A 20,495-nucleotide genomic window follows, 5' to 3' on the forward strand; every position below is an offset into this window, starting at 1 on the left:
ATTTCCCCCCTCGCTGACCATTAACCCATCGATCGGAGTCTGATTTCCCCTCGCTGACCATTAACCCATCGATCGGAGTCTAATTCCCCCCTCGCAGACCATTAACCCATCGATCGGAGTCTGATTCCCCCCCTCGCTGACCGTTAACCCATCGATCGGAGTCTGATTCCCCCCTCACTGACCGTTAACCCATCGATCGGAGTCTGATTCCCCCCTCGCTGACCGTTAACCCATCGATCGGAGTCTGATCCCCCCCTCGCTGACCGTTAACCCATCGATCGGAGTCTGATCCCCCCCTCGCTGACCATTAACCCATCGATCGGAGTCCGATTCCCCCTCGCTGACCATTAACCCATCGATCGGAGTCCGATTTCCCCTCTCGCTGACAGTTAACCCATCGATCGGAGTCCGGATTTCTACCTCGCTGACCGTTAACCCATCGATCGGAGTCCGATTCCCCCCTCGCTGACCATTAACCCATTGATCGGAGTCCGATTCCCCCCTCGCTGACCATTAACCCATCGATCGGAGTCCGATTTCCCCTCACTGACCATTAACCCATTGATCGGAGTCCGGATTTCTCCCTCGCTGACCGTTAACCCATTGATCTGAGTCCGGATTTCTCCCTCGCTGACAGTTAACCCATCGATCGGAGTCTGATTCCCCTTCGCTTTTAAGTCTGTCAGTCGGAGTCTGGCTTCCCCGACTGGACTTGCTCATTCAGCCACCACCGAAATCATAGAAACCCTACAGTGCAGAAGGAGGCCATTCGGCCCATCGAGTCTGCACCGACCACAACCCCACCCAGGCCCTATCCCAGGGCCACATCTCCTCCCCGCGCCCCACGTGTCGGGTATCTGTACAGGTGGCCATCTGGACCATGATTTAATCGGGTGTTGTCTCTTCCAGTGGAGATTTCGAAAGAGATATGGAGGATCCAGAGTACAAACCAATCATCCTGGGGAGAGAACAACGTGATGAAGATGTGAGTGCGTTTATTCCCAAGGCCACCAGAATCTGGGGTTCAGGCGTTGCCTGGGCTGATGTCGGAGATGGTTCACTGAGGGAGAGGATGGAGGCACCAGTCAGTGTACAGATATCCCCGAGAGAGAGGGGACTGAGAGACACCAGTCAGTGTACAGATATCTCCCTGAGAGAGAGAGAGGGGACTGAGAGACACCAGTCAGTGTACAGATATCTCCCTGAGAGAGAGGGGACTGAGAGACACCAGTCAGTGTACAGATATCCCCGAGAGAGAGGGGGCTGAGAGACACCAGTCAGTGTACAGATATCCCCGAGAGAGAGGGGACTGAGAGACACCAGTCAGTGTACAGATATCCCCGAGAGAGAGGGGACTGAGAGACACCAGTCAGTGTACAGATATCTCCCTGAGAGAGAGAGAGGGGACTGAGAGACACCAGTCAGTGTACAGATATCCCCGAGAGAGAGGGGACTGAGAGACACCAATCAGTGTACAGATATCCCCGAGAGAGAGAGGGGACTGAGAGACACCAGTCAGTGTACAGCTATCCCCGAGAGAGAGGGGACTGAGAGACACCAGTCAGTGTACAGATATCTCCCTGGGAGAGAGGGGACTGAGAGACACCAGTCAGTGTACAGATATCCCCGAGAGAGAGAGGGGACTGAGAGACACCAGTCAGTGTACAGATATCCCCGAGAGAGAGGGGACTGAGAGACACCAGTCAGTGTACAGATATCCCCGAGAGAGAGGGGACTGAGAGACACCAGTCAGTGTACAGATATCTCCCTGAGAGAGAGAGAGGGGACTGAGAGACACCAGTCAGTGTACAGATATCTCCCAGAGAGAGAGAGAGAGGGGACTGAGAGACACCAGTCAGTGTACAGATATCTCCGAGAGAGAGAGGGGACTGAGAGACACCAGTCAGTGTACAGATATCTCCCTGAGAGAGAGAGAGAGGGGACTGAGAGGCACCAGTCAGTGTACAGATATCTCCCTGAGAAAGAGGGGACTGAGAGACACCAGTCAGTGTACAGATATCCCCCTGGGAGAGAGGGGGGACTGAGAGACATCAGTCAGTGTACAGATATCTCCCTGAGAGAGAGAGGGGACTGAGAGACACCAGTCAGTGTACAGATATCTCCCTGAGAGAGAGAGGGGACTGAGAGACACCAGTCAGTGTACAGATATCTCCCTGAGAGAGAGAGAGGGGACTGAGAGACACCAGTCAGTGTACAGATATCTCCCTGAGAGAGAGAGGACTGAGAGACACCAGGCAGTGTACAGATATCTCCCTGAGAGAGAGAGAGGGGACTGAGAGACACCAGTCAGTGTACAGATATCCCCCTGAGAGAGAGGGGACTGAGAGACACCAGTCAGTGTACAGATATCTTCCTGAGAGAGAGAGGGGACTGAGAGACACCAGTCAGTGTACAGATATCTCCCTGAGAGAGAGAGAGGGGACTGAGAGACACCAGTCAGTGTACAGATATCTCCCTGAGAGAGAGAGAGAGGGGACTGAGAGACACCAGTCAGTGTACAGATATCTCCCTGAGAGAGAGGGGGGACTGAGAGACACCAGTCAGTGTACAGATATCTCCCTGAGAGAGAGAGGGGGGACTGAGAGACACCAGTCAGTGTACAGATATCTCCCTGAGAGAGAGAGAGAGAGAGAGAGGACTGAGAGACACCAGTCAGTGTACAGATATCTCCCTGAGAGAGAGAGGGGACTGAGAGACACCAGTCAGTGTACAGATATCTCCCTGAGAGAGAGAGAGGACTGAGAGACACCAGTCAGTGTACAGATATCTCCCTGAGAGAGAGAGGGGACTGAGAGTCAGGGTTCAGTCAGTGTCGGAGCTCCTGTTCCTGCCTTGTGTCCAGTCAGGGTCGGGAGGCCCCGTTTTCCCGTGTGTGCCAGTGATGAGTTGCCATGCTAATACCGATGCAGCAGGCTGCGTCCTGTGACCCAGCTCTGGGTGCACGTGAGTTAATCTCTGCTTCTCAACACGCTGTGTGGAGACCTGAGGCACAACACGGGGAGCGGCAGGTCACCGGGGAACGGCAGGTCACCGGGGCGAGAGTCATCCCAGTGCGGGGTCACTCGGCAACCTTTCACCCTTCAGAGCCTGAAGGTCAGATGCAGATTGCGACTGGGCCAGAGCAGTTAGTCTCAGCGCCCCTGGTTAGGTTGGGACAGGAGAGGTTCTTGCTTTCTGTGTTTGTTTAGCGTGTTTACTTTGTGTTCAGGGGGATGTGATGGCGCTGGATGAGGACATCTCTGTGGACGGTGATGATGGTGAGATGCGGAAAGAAGTCTTGATGGGTGAGTCTCCACAGTGTTCACTGTCCCTTCCCACAGCCCTGTATCAATCCCCAAACTAATCCCACTATCCCGCTCTCTCCCCACAGCCCTGTATCAATCCCCAAACTAATCCCACTGCCCCGCTCTCTCCCCACAGCCCTGTATCAATCCCCAAACTAATTCCACTATCCCGCTCTCTTCCCATAGCCCTGTATCAATCCCCAAACTAATCCCACTGCCCCACTCTCTCCCCATAGCCCTGTATCAATCCCCAAACTAATCCCACTGCCCCCGCTCTCTCCCCACAGCCCTGTATCAATCCCCAAACTAATCCCACTGCCCCGTTCCCTTCCCACAGCCCTGTATCAATCCCCAAACTAATCCCACTATCCCGCTCTCTTCCCATAGCCCTGTATCAATCCCCAAACTAATCCCACTATCCCGCTCTCTTCCCATAGCCCTGTATCAATCCCCAAACTAATCCCACTGCCCCACTCTCCCCCCATAGCCCTGTATCAATCCCCAAACTAATCCCACTGCCCCGCTCTCCCCCCCACAGCCCTGTATCAATCCCCAAACTAATCCCACTGCCCCACTCTCCCCCCCATAGCCCTGTACCAATCCCCAAACTAATCCCACTATCCCGCTCTCCCCCCATAGCCCTGTATCAATCCCCAAACTAATCCCACTGCCCAGCTCTCCCCCAGAGCCCTGTATCAATCCCCAAACTAATCCCACTGCCCCGCTCTCTCCCCATAGCCCTGTATCAATCCCCAAACTAATCCCACTGCCCCACTCTCCCCCCCGAGCCCTGTATCAATCCCAAACTAATCCCACTGCCCCGCTCTCTCCCCATAGCCCTGTATCAATCCCAAACTCATCCCACTGCCCCGCTCTCTCTCCCCATAGCCCTGTATCAATCCCCAAACTAATCCCACTGCCCCACTCTCTCCCCATAGCCCTGTACCAATCCCCAAACTAATCCCACTGCCCGCACTCTCCCCATAGCCCTGTATCAATCCCCGAACTAATCCCACTGCCCCCGCTCTCTCCCCATAGCCCTGTATCCAATCCCAAACTCATCCCACTGCCCCGCTCTCTCTCCCCATAGCCCTGTATCAATCCCCAAACTAATCCCACTGCCCCACTCTCTCCCCATAGCCCTGTACCAATCCCCAAACTAATCCCACTGCCCGCACTCTCCCCATAGCCCTGTATCAATCCCAAACTAATGCCACTGCCCTGCACTCTCCCCATAGCCCTGTATCAATCCCCAAACTAATCCCACTGCCCCGCTCTCTCTCCCCATAGCCCTGTATCAATCCCCAAACTAATCCAACTGCCCTGCTCTCCCCATAGCCCTGTATCAATCCCCAAACTAATCCCACTGCCCCGCTCTCTCCCCACAGCCCTGTATCAATCCCCAAACTAATCCCACTGCCCCGCTCTCTCCCCACAGCCCTGTATCAATCCCCAAACTAATCCCACTATCCCGCTCTCTCCCCACAGCCCTGTATCAATCCCCAAACTAATCCCACTGTCCCGCTCTCTCCCCGTAGCCCTGTATCAATCCCCAAACTAATCCCACTGTCCCGCTCTCTCCCCGTAGCCCTGTATCCGATCCCCAAACTAATTCCACTGCCCCTCTCTCTCCCCACAGCCCTGTATCAATCCCCAAACTAATCCCACTGTCCCGCTCTCTCCCCGTAGCCCTGTATCCAATCCCCAAACTAATCCCACTGCCCCGCTCTCTCCCCACAGCCCTGTACCAATGCCCAAACTAATCCCACTGTCCCGCTCTCTTCCCATAGCCCTGTATCAATCCCCAAACTAATCCCACTGCCCCACTCTCTCCCCATAGCCCTGTACCAATCCCCAAACTAATCCCACTGCCCGCACTCTCCCCATAGCCCTGTATCAATCCTCAAACTAATCCCACTGCCCCGTTCCCTCCCCACAGCCCTGTATCAATCCCAAACTAATGCCACTGCCCCACTCTCTCCCCATAGCCCTGTATCAATCCCCAAACTAATCCCACTGCCCCGCTCTCTCCCCATAGCCCTGTATCAATCCCAAACTAATCCCACTGCCCCGCTCTCTCTCCCCATAGCCCTGTATCAATCCCCAAACTAATCCCACTGCCCCGCTCTCTCCCCATAGCCCTGTATCAATCCCCAAACTAATCTCACTGCCCCGCTCTCTCCCCACAGCCCTGTATCAATCCCCAAACTAATCCCACTGCCCCGCTCTCTCCCCACAGCCCTGTATCCAATCCCCAAACTAATCCCACTGCCCCGCTCTCTCCCCACAGCCCTGTATCAATCCCCAAACTAATCCCACTGTCCCGCTCTCTCCCCGTAGCCCTGTATCAATCCCCAAACTAATCCCACTGCCCCGCTCTCTCTCCCCGTAGCCCTGTATCCAATCCCCAAACTAATCCCACTGCCCCGCTCTCTCCCCACAGCCCTGTACCAATCCCCAAACTAATCCCACTGCCCGCACTCTCCCCATAGCCCTGTACCAATCCCCAAACTAATCCCACTGCCCCGCTCTCCCCATAGCCCTGTATCAATCCCCAAACTAATCCCACTGTCCCGCTCTCTTCCCATAGCCCTGTATCAATCCCCAAACTAATCCCACTGCCCCACTCTCTCCCCATAGCCCTGTACCAATCCCCAAACTAATCCCACAGCCCCGCTCTCCCCATAGCCCTGTATCAATCCCCAAACTAATCCCACTGCCCGCACTCTCCCCATAGCCCTGTATCAATCCTCAAACTAATCCCACTGCCCCGTTCCCTCCCCACAGCCCTGTATCAATCCCAAACTAATGCCACTGCCCTGCTCTCTCCCCATAGCCCTGTATCAATCCCCAAACTAATCCCACTGCCCCGCTCACTCCCCACAGCACTGTATCAATCCCAAACTCATCCCACTGCCCCACTCTCTCCCCATAGCCCTGTATCAATCCCCAAACTCATCCCACTGCCCTGCTCTCTCCCCATAGCCCTGTATCAATCCCCAAACTAATCCCACTGCCCCGCTCTCCCCATAGCCCTGTATCAATCCCCAAACTAATCCCACTGCCCTGCTCACTCCCCATAGCACTGTATCAATCCCAAACTCATCCCACTGCCCCACTCTCTCCCCATAGCCCTGTATCAATCCCAAACTGATCCCACTGCCCCGCTCTCTCTCCCCACAGCCCTGTATCAATCCCCAAACTAATCCCACTGCCCCGCTCTCTCTCCCCACAGCCCTGTATCAATCCGAAACTAATCCCACTGCCCCGCGCTCTTCCCACAGCCCTGTATCAATCCCAAACTAATCCCACTGTCCCGCTCTCTCCCCATAGCCCTGTATCCAATCCCCAAACTAATCCCACTGCCCCACTCTCTCCCCATAGCCCTGTACCAATCCCCAAACTAATCCCACTGCCCGCACTCTCCCCATAGCCCTGTATCAATCCTCAAACTAATCCCACTGCCCCGTTCCCTCCCCACAGCCCTGTATCAATCCCAAACTAATGCCACTGCCCTGCTCTCTCCCCATAGCCCTGTATCAATCCCCAAACTAATCCCACTGCCCCGCCCTCTCCCCACAGCACTGTATCAATCCCCAAACTAATCCCACTGCCCCGCTCACTCCCCACAGCACTGTATCAATCCCAAACTCATCCCACTGCCCCACTCTCTCCCCATAGCCCTGTATCAATCCCCAAACTAATCCCACTGCCCTGCTCTCTCCCCATAGCCCTGTATCAATCCCCAAACTAATCCCACTGCCCCGCTCTCCCCATAGCCCTGTATCAATCCCCAAACTAATCCCACTGCCCTGCTCACTCCCCATAGCACTGTATCAATCCCAAACTCATCCCACTGCCCCACTCTCTCCCCATAGCCCTGTATCAATCCCAAACTGATCCCACTGCCCCGCTCTCTCTCCCCACAGCCCTGTATCAATCCCCAAACTAATCCCACTGCCCCGCTCTCTCTCCCCACAGCCCTGTATCAATCCGAAACTAATCCCACTGCCCCGCGCTCTTCCCACAGCCCTGTATCAATCCCAAACTAATCCCACTACCCCGCGCTCTCCCCATAGCCCTGTATCAATCCCAAACTAATCCCACTACCCCGCGCTCTCCCCATAGCCCTGTATCAATCCCAAACTAATCCCACTACCCCGCGCTCTCCCCATAGCCCTGTATCAATCCCAAACTAATCCCACTGCCCCGCTCTCTCTCCACACCCCTGTCAATCCGCAAACTAATCCCACTGTCTTGCTCTTTTACGGAATCCAGCTCTCTTTCTCTCTCCCTCTCTCTCTCACTCCCGCAATTTGAATCAGTGATGTGTTCCCTCCCTCTCTCTGACTCGCTCGCTCTCTCTCTCTCTCTCTGACTCGCTCTCTCTCTCTCTCTGACTCGCTCTCTCTCTCTCTCTGACTCGCTCTCTCTCTCTCTCTCTGACTCGCTCTCTCTCTCTCTCTCTCTCTCTGACTCGCTCTCTCTCTCTCTCTCTGACTCGCTCGCTCCCTCTCTCTGACTCTCGCCTCCCTCTCTCTGACTCTCGTCCCTCTCTCTCTGACTTTTGCCCCCTCTCTCTCTCTGACTCTCGCCCCTCTCTCCCTCTCTCTGACTCTCGCCCCTCTCTCTGACTCTCGCCCCTCTCTCTGACTCTCGCCTCTCTCTCTCTCTCTGACTCTCTCTCTCTCTCTCTGACTCTCGCCTCTCTCTCTCTCTCTGACTCTCGCCTCTCTCTCTCTCTGACTCTCGCCTCTCTCTCTCTCTGACTCTCGCCCCTCTCTCTCTCTCTCTCTGACTCTCGCTCTCTCTCTCTCTGACTCTCGCCTCTCTCTCTCTCTCTCTGACTCTCGCCTCTCTCTCTCTCTGACTCTCGCCCCTCTCTCTCTCTCTCTGACTCTCGCCCCTCTCTCTCTCTCTGACTCTCGCCTCTCTCTCTCTCTGACTCTCGCCTCTCTCTCTCTCTGACTGTCGCCCCTCTCTCTCTCTCTGACTCTCGCCTCTCTCTCTCTGACTCTCGCCCCTCTCTCTCTCTCTCTCTGACTCTCGCCTCTCTCTCTCTCTCTCTGACTCTCGCCCCTCTCTCTCTCTCTGACTCTCGCCTCTCTCTCTCTCTCACTCTCGCCCCTCTCTCTCTCTCTCTGACTCTCGCCCCTCTCTCTCTCTCTGACTCTCGCCTCTCTCTCTCTCTGACTCTCGCCCCTCTCTCTCTCTGACTCTCGCCTCTCTCTCTCTCTGACTCTCGCCTCTCTCTCTTTCTCTGACTCTCGCCTCTCTCTCTCTCTCTGACTCTCGCCCCTCTCTCTCTCTCTCTGACTCTTGCCCCTCTCTCTCTCTCTCTGACTCTTGCCCCTCTCTCTCTCTCTCTGACTCTTGCCCCTCTCTCTCTCTCTCACTCTCGCCTCTCTCTCTCTCTCTCACTCTCGCCTCTCTCTCTCTCTCTCTGACTCTCGCCTCTCTCTCTCTCTCTCTCTGACTCTCGCCCCTCTCTCTCTCTCTGACTCTCGCCTCTCTCTCTCTCTCTCTGACTCTCGCTCATCTCTCTCTGACTCTCGCCCATCTCTCTGACTCTCGCCTCTCTCTCTCTCTGACTCTCGCCTCTCTCTCTCGCCTCTCTCTCTCTCTCTGACTCTCGCCTCTCTCTCTCTCTGACTCTCGCCTCTCTCTCTCTCTGACTCTCGCCTCTCTCTCTCTCTGACTCTCGCCTCTCTCTCTCTCTGACTCTCGCCTCTCTCTCTCTCTGACTCTCGCCTCTCTCTCTCTCTGACTCTCGCCTCTCTCTCTCGCCTCTCTCTCTCTCTCTGACTCTCGCCTCTCTCTCTCTCTCTGACTCTCGCCTCTCTGACTCTCGCCCCTCTCTCTCTGACTCTCGCCTCTCTCTCTCTCCTGTCCCCCAGGTGTTGGCGTGCATAGCCGAGCTCGGCACTGGCCCACGCCCTCCGTGCTGACGGCCCGCCTGCGCCGGCTGGTCACAGCTTACCAGCGCTCGTACAAGCAGGAGCAGCAGAAGATGGAGGCGGCGGAGAAGGGCGACCGGAGGCGGCGCCGCTGTGAGGCTGCGTTCAAACTGAAAGATATGGCAAGGCGAGAAAAGCAGCAAAAGTAAGGGCGGGGGGGGGAGGGTGGCAGCCTGGCGGAGTAGGCAGTCCGTGGACTGATAGTCTCACCCGTCCCCCCCACCGTCCCGCGTGTGGGAGGGTGGCAGCCTGGCGGAGTAGGCAGTCCGTGGACTGATAGTCTCACCCGTCCCCCCCACCGTCCCGCGTGTGGGAGGGTGGCAGCCTGGCGGAGGAGGCAGTCCGTGGACTGATAGTGTCCCCAACATCCCGTGTGTGGGAGGGCGAGTGCGGAACGGGCCAATGGTATTCAGTGGACTGGTGGTGTCGTCTTCCCATCCCCTTCCCCGTTCTCTCGCCCCTTCTGTCTCTCACCCCCCCCTTCTCTCTCTCACGTCCCCCCTTCTCTCTCTTTCTCACCCCCTTCTCTCTCTCTCTCTCTCTCTCTCTCTCGTTTTCCCCCCCTTTTCTCTCTCTCTCGTCCCCCCTCCTCTTTCTCTTTCTCACCCCCTCTCTCTCTCTTTCTCACCCCCTTCTCTCTCTCTCTCTCTAGTTTCCCCCCCTTTTCTCTCTCTCTCGTCCCCCCTCCTCTTTCTCTTTCTCACCCCCTCTCTCTCTTTCTCACCCCCTTCTCTCTCTCTCTCTCTCTCGTTTCCCCCCCTTTTCTCTCTCTCTCGTCCCCCCTCCTCTCTCTCTTTCTCACCCCCTTTTCTCTTTCTCACCCCCTTCTCTCTCTCTCTCTCTCTCTCGTTCCCCTTCTCTCTCTTTCTCGTCTCCCTTCTCTCTCTCTCTCTCTCTCGTTCCCCTTCTCTCTCTCTCTCTCTCTCTCGTTCCCCTTCTCTCTCTCTCTCATCCACTTCTCTCTCTCTCTCGTTCCCCCCCTTTCTCTCTCTCTCGTCCCCCCTTCTCTCTCTCTCTCTCATCCTCCTTCTCTCTCTCTCATCCCCCCCCTTCTCTCCCCCTCTTTCTCACCCCCCTTTTCTCTTTCTCACCCCATTCTCTCTCTCTCTCGTCCCCCTTCTCTCCCTCTCTCTCTCTCTCTCTCTCTCATCCACTTCTCTCTCTCTCTCTCGTTCCCCCTTCTCTCTCTCTCTCTCATCCCCCCCCCCTTCTCTCCCCCTCTTTTTCCCCCCTTCTCTCTTTCTCACCCCCCCTTCTCTGTCTCTCTCTCTCTCGTTCCCCCCGTTTCTCTATCTCTCTCGTCCCCCCTTCTCTCTCCCTCTTTCTGCCCCCCCTTCTCTCTCTCTCTCTCTCTCGTTCCCCCCGTTTCTCTATCTCTCTCGTCCCCCCTTCTCTCTCCCTCTCTTTCTGCCCCCCCTTCTCTCTCTCTCTCTCTCTCTCTCGTTCCCCCAGTTTCTCTATCTCTCTCGTCCCCCCCTTCTCTCACCCTCTCTTTCTGCCCCACCCCCCTTCTCTCTCTCTCTCTCTCTTTCCCATCCCCCTTCTCTCTCTCTCTTGTCCCCCCTTCTCTCATTGTCGGTGCCAGTCTGGGAAGGGGGGGGTTTATTTGTCAGGGACAGAGCTGCAGGGGTGTGAGTGGAGTGGCTGCCCCTCGCCCATCCTGGGAGTTCACCTGCACCCCCCCAATCGTCCCCCAATCACCCACCACCCTTCTCTCTGTCAGACCCCCCCCCCCACCGCCCTGTTATTAACCTAGAAAGAGTGCAGAAAGGATTCACTAGGATGCTACCGGGACTTGATGGATTGAGTTATAAGGAGAGGCTGGATAGACTGGGACTTGTTTCTCTGGAGCGTAGGAGGCTGAGGGGTGATCTTATAGAGGTCTATAAAAGAATGAGGGGCACAGATCAGCTAGATAGTCAACATCTTTTCCCAAAGGGAGGGGAGTCTAAAACTAGAGCGCATAGGTTTTATGTCGGAGGGGAGAGATACAGAAGTGTCCAGAGGGGCAATTTTTCACACAGAGGGTGGTGAGTGTCTGGAATGAGCTGCCAGAGGCAGTAGTAGAGGCGGGTACAATTTTGCCTTTTAAAAAGTGTTTAGACAGTTACATGGGTACGATGGGTGTAGAGGGATATGGGCCAATCGCGGGCAATTGGGACTAGCTTAGGGGTTTAAAAAAAAAAGGGTAGCATGGACAAGTTGGGCCGAAGGGCCTGTTTCCATGCTGTAAACCTGTATGACTCTTTGACCCTTGCTACCCTGGTTGCAGGGGGCAAGGGTCGTGCTTTCCTGGCGCTTTCTGGTCAAGCTCTCGTGGTGCCTCCCTGGGGCAATGCAGAGGGGGCAAGGCATCGCGCCCTCTCAGTGCTGCCCGGGGAGGGAGTGGGGGGGAGCGGGGAGGTGGCGTGTGACTCCTTGTTCCCCCCTGGGGGATGGTGTCATGACCCCTCGGGGCTCCCTGTGGAGGGGGCGCAAGTGACGCGTGCCCCGTTATTCCTCCCTGGGGGAGGGTGCCATGACCCCCTCGGGGCCCGAGGTGGGTGCTCTGTGCTCTCTTGGAGTTCCCCAGTGCGGGAGGGGAAGGAGGGCGCTGTGCCCCCTTTGTTGCTTCCACCTCCCCGGGGAAGGTGTTGTGCCTCCCTCTCAGTGCTCTCCCCGGGGAGGTGGGGGTGTGCCCTGCGGCAGTGGGGGGGGTGGGAGAAGGGGGGGGTCTTGTGCCCTCTCGGTGCTCCCTGGGGGTGGGGGGACGAAGGCACCATGTCCTCTTCGGGGCTTGCCCCAGGGGAGTGGTGTGCCATACTGTGCTTCCCCGGGGAAAGGCCTCACACCCTCTGGGAGGGCTCCCTCCCCTGGGCAGTGGGGGATGTTGTCCCTGGGGAAATGCCTCAGGCCCTCTGTGGGGGCTCCCTCCCCTGGGCGGTGGTGAGTGGTGTCCCTGGGGAAAGGCCTCAGGCCCTCCGGGGAGGGCTCTCTCCCCTGGGCGGTGGTGAGTGGTGTCCCCGGGAAAGGCCTCAGGCCCTCTGCGGGGGCTCCGTCCCCTGGGCGGTGGGGGATGTTGTCCCTGGGGAAAGGCCTCAGGCCCTCTGCGGGGGCTCCCTCCCCTGGGCGGTGGGGGATGTTGTCCCTGGGGAAAGGCCTCAGGCCCTCTGCGGGGGCTCCCTCCCCTGGGCAGTGGGGGATGTTGTCCCTGGGGAAAGCCATCCCACTCTCTCTGGGCGTTCCCACACCCCCCCACAGTTTCCACCCAGAAGGTTGTGTGTGACGGATGGACCCCCCTCTCTCTCCCCCGACAGGTGGACGGGCCGGGAGGAGTCGGACTTTTACAGGGTGGTGTCGACCTTCGGGGTGGAGTTCGACACCCAGACGCGGCAGTACCAGTGGGGAAGGTTCCGGAGCATCGCCCGGCTGGACAGGAAGACGGACGAGACCCTCACCAAGTATTTCCAGATGTTCATGGCCATGTGTCGGCGAGTGTGCGGCCTGCCCCTGGAGGAGGGAGAAGGTACGAGGGGGGAATGTGAGGGGTGGTCTCTGACCCTGAGCCTTGGCCTGGTGTCCTGTGATGCTGTGGAGATTAATGAGTATCTCTCTCACCCTCCCTCCCTCTGTGTCCGTCACTCTCGCCCGCCCTCTCTCCCTCCCTCCCTCTGTGTCTGTTGCTCTCTCTCTCTCTCTCTCTCACTCCCTCCCTCTCTCCGGCTCCGCCGCTCTTGCCCTCCCTCCCTCTCTGTGCCTGTCGCTCTCACCCTCTCTCCCTCTGTGTCCACCACTTTCACCCTCCCTCCCTCCCTCTCTCTGTGTCCGCTGCTCTTGCCCTCCCTCCATCTATGTCCGCCTCTCTCGCCTTCCCTCCCTTCCTCTGTCTGCCCCTCCCTCCCTCCCTCTCTGTGTCCGCCTCTCTCGCTCTCCCCCCTCTCTGTGTCCGCCCCTCCCTCCCTCCCTCCCTCCCTCCCTCCCTCCCTCCCTCCCTCCCTCCCTCCCTCCCTCCTCCCCCTCCCTCTCTCTGTGTCCGCCTCTCCCCCCTCCCTCCCTCTCCCCCTCCCTCCCCCCTCCCCCTCTCCCTCCCTCTCTGTGTCCGCCTCTCTCGCCCTCCCTCCCTCCCTCCCTCCCCCCCCTCCCTCCCCCCCTCCCCCCCTCCCCCCCTCCCTCCCCCCTCCTCCCCCCCTCCCTCCCCCCTCCCTCCCCCCTCCCCCTCTGTGTCCACCTCTCTCGCCCTCCCTCCCTCTCTCTCTCTGTGTCCACCTCTCCCTCCCTCCCTCCCTCCCTCTGTGCCCCCTCTGGCTTGCTGTCTGCCTGCAGAGTATCCGGAAATGTCCATGCTGGTGAAGCAGGTGACGGAGGAGCGTGCCACGCGGACCTTGTACCGGATTGAGCTGCTGCGCAAGGTGAGGGAGCAGGTGCTGTGCCACCCGCAGCTGGAGGACCACCTGCGACTGTGCCAGCCTTCGCCCGAGCTGCCGGAATGGTGGGAGAACGGGCGCCACGACCTGGAGCTGCTGAGTGGCGCCGCCCGGCACGGAGTGAGCCGCACCGACTGCCACCTGATGAGCGACCCCGAGCTCTCCTTCCGCTCCTGCCGCCTGAGTTACCTGCAGAGCCATCAGGCGGCCTCCCGGAGCTCCACCCCGCTGCTGCCCCAGTACCAGGCCGCCAGGACTGCTTCGCCCCTGCCCCTGGCCCTCCCGCTGCCAGCCAACCCGCCCGAGAGGAGCCCGGCCCTGGCCGACCACCGCGGCCTGGAGGAGGATTACGGCTGCACGGTCGGTCTGGCGTCGCGGCCGGAGCTGTGCCCGGGGGATTACCGGCACCACCGCCACAGTCCGTTCGAGCCCCGGCCGCCGGCGGAGAAGCGGGCGCCCCAGGCAGCGACGGAGGACTGGGAGAAGGAATCCGACACGGAATCGGAGAAGTCCTCCTCGCCGGACGCTTCCCCCAGCCTGTCGGACATCAGCGACGATGAGAAGGACCCCGATGACAAACCGGGCTGTGAGTATCCCTGACATTGAACAGACAATGTTGTTGCTTTGTTTAAGAAGGGGAGCAAGAATAATCCAGGTAATTACAGGCCGGTGAGCCTTACATCAGTGCGAGGGAGATTATTGGAGAGGATTCTTCGAGACAGGGTTCATTCCCACTTGGAAATTAGTGGACGTATTAACGTAGAACAGTACAGCACAGAACAGGCCCTTCGGCCCACGATGTTGTGCCGAGCTTTATCTGAAACCAAGATCAAGCTATCCCACTCCCTATCACCCTGGTGTGCTCCATGTGCCTATCCAATAACCGCTTAAATGTTCCTAAAGTGTCTGACTCCACTATCACTGCAGGCAGTCCATTCCACACCCCAACCACTCTCTGCGTAAAGAACCTACCTCTGATATCCTTCCTATATCTCCCACCATGAACCCTATAGTTATTAGTGAGAGGCAACATGGTTTGATTTGATTTATTATTGTCACATGTACTGGGATACAGTGAAAAGTATTGTTTCTCACGTGCTATACAGACAAAGCATACCGTTCATAGAGAAGGAAAGGAGAGGGTGCAGAATGTAGTGTTACAGTCACAGCTAGGGTGTAGAGAAAGATCAACTTAATGCGAGGTAGGTCCATTCAAAAGTCTGACAGCAGCAGCAGGGAAGAAGCTGTTCTTGAGTCGGTCGGTACGTGACCTCAGACTTTTGTATCTTTTTCCCGACGGAAGAAGGTGGAAGAGAGAATGTCCGGGGTGCGTGGGGATCCTTATTTATGCTGGCTGCTTTTCCCCGAGGCAGCAGGAAGTGTAGACAGAGTCAATGGATGGGAGGCTGGTTTGCGTGATGGATTGGGCTACATTCACGACCCTTTTGTAGTTCCTTGTGGTCTTGGGCAGAGCAGGAGCCCCATACCAAGCTGTGATACAACCAGAAAGAATGCTTTCTATGGGGCATCTGTAAAAGTTGGTGAGAGTCGTAACGGACATGCCAAATTTCCTTCGTCTTCTGAGAAAGTAGAGGCGTTGGTGGGTTTTCTTAACTATTGTGTCGGCATGGCCAATCCACCTAACCCGCACATCTTTGGACACTAAGGGGCAATTTAGCATGGCCAATCCACCTAACCTGCACATCTTTGGATCTTTGGAAGGGGTCGTACTGGACCTGGTATTGGGGAATGAGCCCGGCCAAGTGGTCGATGTTTCAGTAGGGGAGCAGTTCAGGAACAGTGACCACAATTCAGTAAGCTTTAAGGTACTGATGGATAAAGATAAGCGTATTCCTCAAGTGAAGGTGCTAAATTGGGGGAAGGCCAAATAACAAAAATATTAGGCAGAAACTGAAGAATGTAGATTGGGGGCAGATGTTTGAGGGCAAATCAACATCTGGCATGTGGGAGGCTTTCAAGTGTAAGTTGATAGGGATTCAGGACCGGCACATTCCTGTAAGGATGAAGGATAAGTCTGGCAAGTTTTGGGAACCTTGGATAACGAGAGATATTGTGAGCCGAGTCAAAGAGAAAAAGGAAGCATTTGTCAAAGCTAGGTGGCTGGGAACACACGAAGCAAGTGTGGAATACACGGAAAGTAAAAAGAAACTTAAGTAAGGAGGAAGGAGGGCTAAAAGGGGTCATGGAAAAGCATTGGCCAGCAGGATTAAGGAAAATCCCAAGGCTTTTTATACATATATAAAGAGCAAGAGGGTAGCCAGGGAGAGGGTTGGCCCACTCGAGGACAAGGAATGGAATCTATGCGTGAAGCCAGAGGAAATGGGTGAGGTATTAAATGAATACTTTGCGTCAGTATTCACCAAAGAGAAGGACTTGGTGGATGATGAATCTGGGAAAGGGTGTGTAGATAGTTTGAGTCATGTTGAGATCAAAAAGGAGGAGGTATTGGGGTTCTTGAGAAACATTTAAGGTAGACCCAGGGCCTGATGGGATATACCCCAGAATACTGAGAGAGGCAAGGGAGGAAATTGCTGGGGCCTTGAGAGAAATCTTTGTATCCTCACTGTCTACAGGGGAGTCCCAGAGGATTGGAGAATAGCCAGTGTTGTTCCTTTGTTTAAGAAGGGTCGCAAGAATAATCCGGGTAATTACAGGCCGGTGAGCCTTACATCAGTGGTAGGGAAATTATTGGAGAGGATTCTTCGAGACAGGATTTACTCCCACTTGGAAATAGACGTATTAGTGAGAGGCAACACGGTTTTGTGAAGGGGAGGTCCTGTCTCACTAACTTGATCGAGTTTTTCGAGGAAGTGACGAAAATGATTGAGGTTAGGGCAGTGGGTGTTGTCTACATGGACTTCAGTCAGGCCTTTGACAAGGTCCCTCATGGCAGACTAGTGCAGAAGGTGAAGTCGCATGCGATCAGAGGTGAGCTGGCAAGTTGGATATAGAACTGGCTTGGTCAAAGAACAGTAAGAAGTTTAACAACACCAGGTTAAAGTCCAACAGGTTTATTTGGTAGCAAAAGCCACACAAGCTTTCGGAGCTCTAAGCCCCTTCTTCAGGTGAGTGGGAATTCTGTTCACAAACAGAGCTTATAAAGACACAGACTCAATTTACATGAATAATGGTTGGAATGCGAATACTTACAACTAATCAAGTCTTTAAGAAACAAAACAATGTGAGTGGAGAGAGCATCAAGACAGGCTAAAAAGATGTGTATTGTCTCCAGACAAGACAGCTTGTGTGGCTTTTGCTACCAAATAAACCTGCTGGACTTTAACCTGGTGTTGTTAAACTTCTTACTGTGTTTACCCCAGTCCAACGCCAGCAACTCCACATCTTGGTCAAAGAAGACAGAGGGTAGCAGTGGACGGGTGCGTTTCTGAATGGAGGGCTGTGACAAGTGGCGTTCCTCAGGGATCAGTGCTGGGACCTTTGCTGTTTGTAATATATATAAATGATTTGGAGGAAAATGTAACTGGTTTGATGAGTAAGTTTGCGGACGACACAAAGGTTGGTGGATTTGCGGATAGCAATGAGGACCATCAGAGGATACAGCAGGATATAGATCAGTTGGAGACTTGGGCGGAGAGATGGCAGATGGAGTTTAACCTGGACAAATGTGAGGTAATGCATTTTGGAAGGTCTAATACAGATAGGAAATATACAGTAAATGGCAGAACCCTTAAGAGTATTGATAGGCAGAGGGATCTGGGTGTACAGGTACACAGGTCACTGAAAGTGGCAATGCAGGTGGAGAAGGTAGTCAAGAAGGCATACGGCATGCTTGCCTTCATCGGCCGGGGCATTGAGTTTAAAAATTGGCAAGTCACGTTGCAGCTTTATAGAACCTTAGTTAGGCCGCACTTGAAATATAGTGTTCAATTCTGGTCGCCACACTACCAGAAGGATGTGGAGGCTTTGGAGAGAGTACAGAAAAGATTTACCAGGATGTTGCCTGGTATGGAGGGCATTAGCTATGAGGAGAGGTTGGAGAAACTTGGTTTGTTCTCACTGGAGCGACGGAGGTTGAGGGGAGATCTGATAGAAGTCTACAAGATTATGAGGGGCATGGACAGAGTGGATAGTCAGAAGCTTTTTCCCCCAGGGTGGAAGAGTCAATTACTAGGGGGACACAGGTTTAAGGTGCGAGGGGCAAGGTTTAAAGGAGATGTACGAGGCAGATTTTTTACACAGAGGGTGGTGGGTGCCTGGAACTCGCTGCCGGGGGAGGGAGTGGAAGCGGATACGGTAGTGAGTTTTAAGGGGCGTCTGGACAAGTACATGAATAGGATGGGAATAGAGGGATACGGTCCCCGGAAGGGTAGGGGGTTTTAGTTCAGTCGGGGCAGCATGGTCGGTGCAGGCTTGGAGGGCCGAAGGGCCTGTTCCTGTGCACTCCCACCCACTGCCTCATGGATCGGGCATCACCCTCCCTACCCCGTGGAGCACATTTCCCTTACTCTCCTCCTCCTCCCTTCCCTCCCCCCCCCCCCCTCCCCTTCCCCTTCCCCTTCCCCTTCCCTCCCCAGCCTCGCTGCCGGTATCCCAGACCTGAGCTGGAGTCAGTGTCACATCAACAAGGCTGAGAACCGTGTGGATAAAGTTAGTTCATTTATTAGTGTCACAAGTAAGGCTGACGTTAACACCGCAATGAAGTTACTGTGAAAACCCCCTCGTCGCCACTGTTCGGGTACACTAAGGGAGAATTTAGCACTGCCAGTCCACCTCACCGACACATCTTTCGGACTGTGGGAGGAAACCGGAGCACCCGGAGGAAACCCACGCAGACTCGGGGAGAACATGCAGACTCCGCACAGACAGTGACCCAAGCCGGGAATCGCAGTCTGCACGTTCTCCCCGTGTCTGCGTGGGTTTCCTCCCACAGTCCGAAAGACGTGCTGGTTCGGGTGCATTGGGCCGTGCTAAATTCCCCCTCAGTGTACCCGAACAGGTGCCGGAGTGTGGCGGCTAGGGGATTTTCACAGTAACTTCATTGCAGTGTTAATGTAAGCCTTACTTGTGACACTAATAAATAAATGTTTTAATAATGGGGTGGGAAGGAGCCTCGAGTTCTGTATGTACTGCGTAACCCTCCTGCATTTTTCCTTGAGTCAGAATAGGAGACAGACTCAGCCGCAAGAATGGTGCTTTCCACATTGGGGAAGGTGTCTCTTGTGGATCTGTTCCAGGTTTTCATAGTGACCGAGACTCATCGAGTCGTAAAGGTTTACAGCATGGAAACAGGTCCTTCAGCCCAACTTGTCCATGCTGCTGCTTTTTTTAAACCCTTAAACTAATCCCAATTGCCCGCGTTTGGCCCATATCCCTCTATACCCATCGTACCCATGTAACTGTCTAAACACTTTCTAAAAGAAAAAAATTGTACCCACCTCTACTACTGCCTCTGGCAGCTCGTTCCAGACACTCACCACCCTGTGTTTGAAAAAATTGCCCCTCTGGACCCTTTTGTATCTCTCCCCTCTCACCTTAAACCTATGCCCTCTAGTTTTAGACTCCCCTACATTTGGGAAAAGATATTGACTATCTAGCTGATCTGTGCCCCTCATTATTTTATAGACCATAGAAAACCATAGAACCATAGAAAATTACAGCTCAGAAACAGGCCTTTTGGCCCTCCTTGTCTGTGCCGAATCATTTTATGCCTCGTCCCACTGACCTGCACTTGGACCATATCCCTCCACACCCCTCTCGTCCATGAACCCGTCCAAGGTTTTCTTAAATGTTAAAAATGTTAAATGTTAAAAGCATTTACCACTTTATCCGGCAGCTCATTCCACACTCCCACCACTCTCTGCGTGAAGAAGCCCCCCCTAATATTCCCTTTAAACTTTTCTCCTTTCACCCTTAACCCATGCCCTCTGGTTTTTTTCTCCCCGAGCCTCAGCGGAAAAAGCCTGTTTGCATTCACTCTATCTATACCCATCAAAATCTTATACACCTCTATCAAATCTCCCCTCAATCTTCTACGCTCCAGGGAATAAAGTCCCAACCTATTCAATCTCTCTCTGTAACTCAGCTTCTCAAGTCCCGGCAACATCCTTGTGAACCTTCTCTGCACTCTTTCAATCTTATTTACATCCTTCCTGTAACTAGGTGACCAAAACTGTACACAGTACTCCAAACTCGGCCTCACCAATGCCTTATATAACGTTACCATAACACTCCAACTTTTATACTCGATACTCCGATTTATAAAGGCCAATGTACCAAAGGCACTCTTTACGACCCTATCCACCTGTGACGTCACTTTTAGGGAATTCTGTACCTGTATTCCCAGATCCCTCTGTTCAACTGCACTCTTCAGAGTCCTACCATTTACCCTGTGCGTTCTTCTTTGGTTTGTCCTTCCAAAGTGCAATATCTCACACTTGTCTGCGTTAAATTCCATTTGCCATTTTTCAGCCCAATTTTCTAGTTGGTCCAAATCCCCCTGCAAGCTTTGAAAACCTTCCTCACTGTCCACTACACCTCCAATCATCAGCAAACTTGCTGATCCAATTTACCACATTATCATCCAGATCATTGATATAGATGACAAACAACAATGGACCCAACACCGATCCCTGCGGCACACCACTAGTCACAGGCCTCCACTCAGAGAAGCAATCCTCCACAACCACTCTCTGGCTTCTTCCATTGAGCCAGTGTCTTATCCAATTTACTACCTCCCCATGTATACCTAGCGACTGAACCTTCCTAACTAACCTCCCATGAGGGACCTTGTCAAAGGCCTTGCTGAAATCCAGGTAGACAACATCCACCGCCTTCCCTTCATCCACTTT

General features: G+C 54.8%; 1 protein-coding gene and 1 non-coding gene across 2 annotated transcripts in view; both read left to right on the top strand.

Annotated features, from left to right (window-relative positions):
• LOC144489622 (chromodomain-helicase-DNA-binding protein 8-like) overlaps positions 1 to 20,495 on the top strand; it is a gene marked incomplete at both ends in the record, with an annotated part of 41,371 nt that overhangs the window by 4,202 nt on the left and 16,674 nt on the right. Inside the window, 5 exons of the mRNA XM_078207477.1 lie at positions 910 to 985; positions 3,230 to 3,305; positions 9,203 to 9,407; positions 12,559 to 12,767; positions 13,565 to 14,251. Coding sequence (XP_078063603.1) covers positions 910 to 985; positions 3,230 to 3,305; positions 9,203 to 9,407; positions 12,559 to 12,767; positions 13,565 to 14,251 — 1,253 coding nt within the window. The remainder of the gene's footprint in view (positions 1 to 909; positions 986 to 3,229; positions 3,306 to 9,202; positions 9,408 to 12,558; positions 12,768 to 13,564; positions 14,252 to 20,495) is intronic.
• LOC144489623 (small nucleolar RNA U6-53/MBII-28) lies at positions 2,895 to 3,012 on the top strand. Its single transcript, XR_013497005.1, has one exon. It is a non-coding gene; the product is annotated as a small nucleolar RNA U6-53/MBII-28 (small nucleolar RNA).

Source organism: Mustelus asterias, unplaced genomic scaffold (assembly GCF_964213995.1).
Source record: "Mustelus asterias unplaced genomic scaffold, sMusAst1.hap1.1 HAP1_SCAFFOLD_2362, whole genome shotgun sequence".
Lineage (NCBI taxonomy): Eukaryota > Metazoa > Chordata > Chondrichthyes > Carcharhiniformes > Triakidae > Mustelus > Mustelus asterias.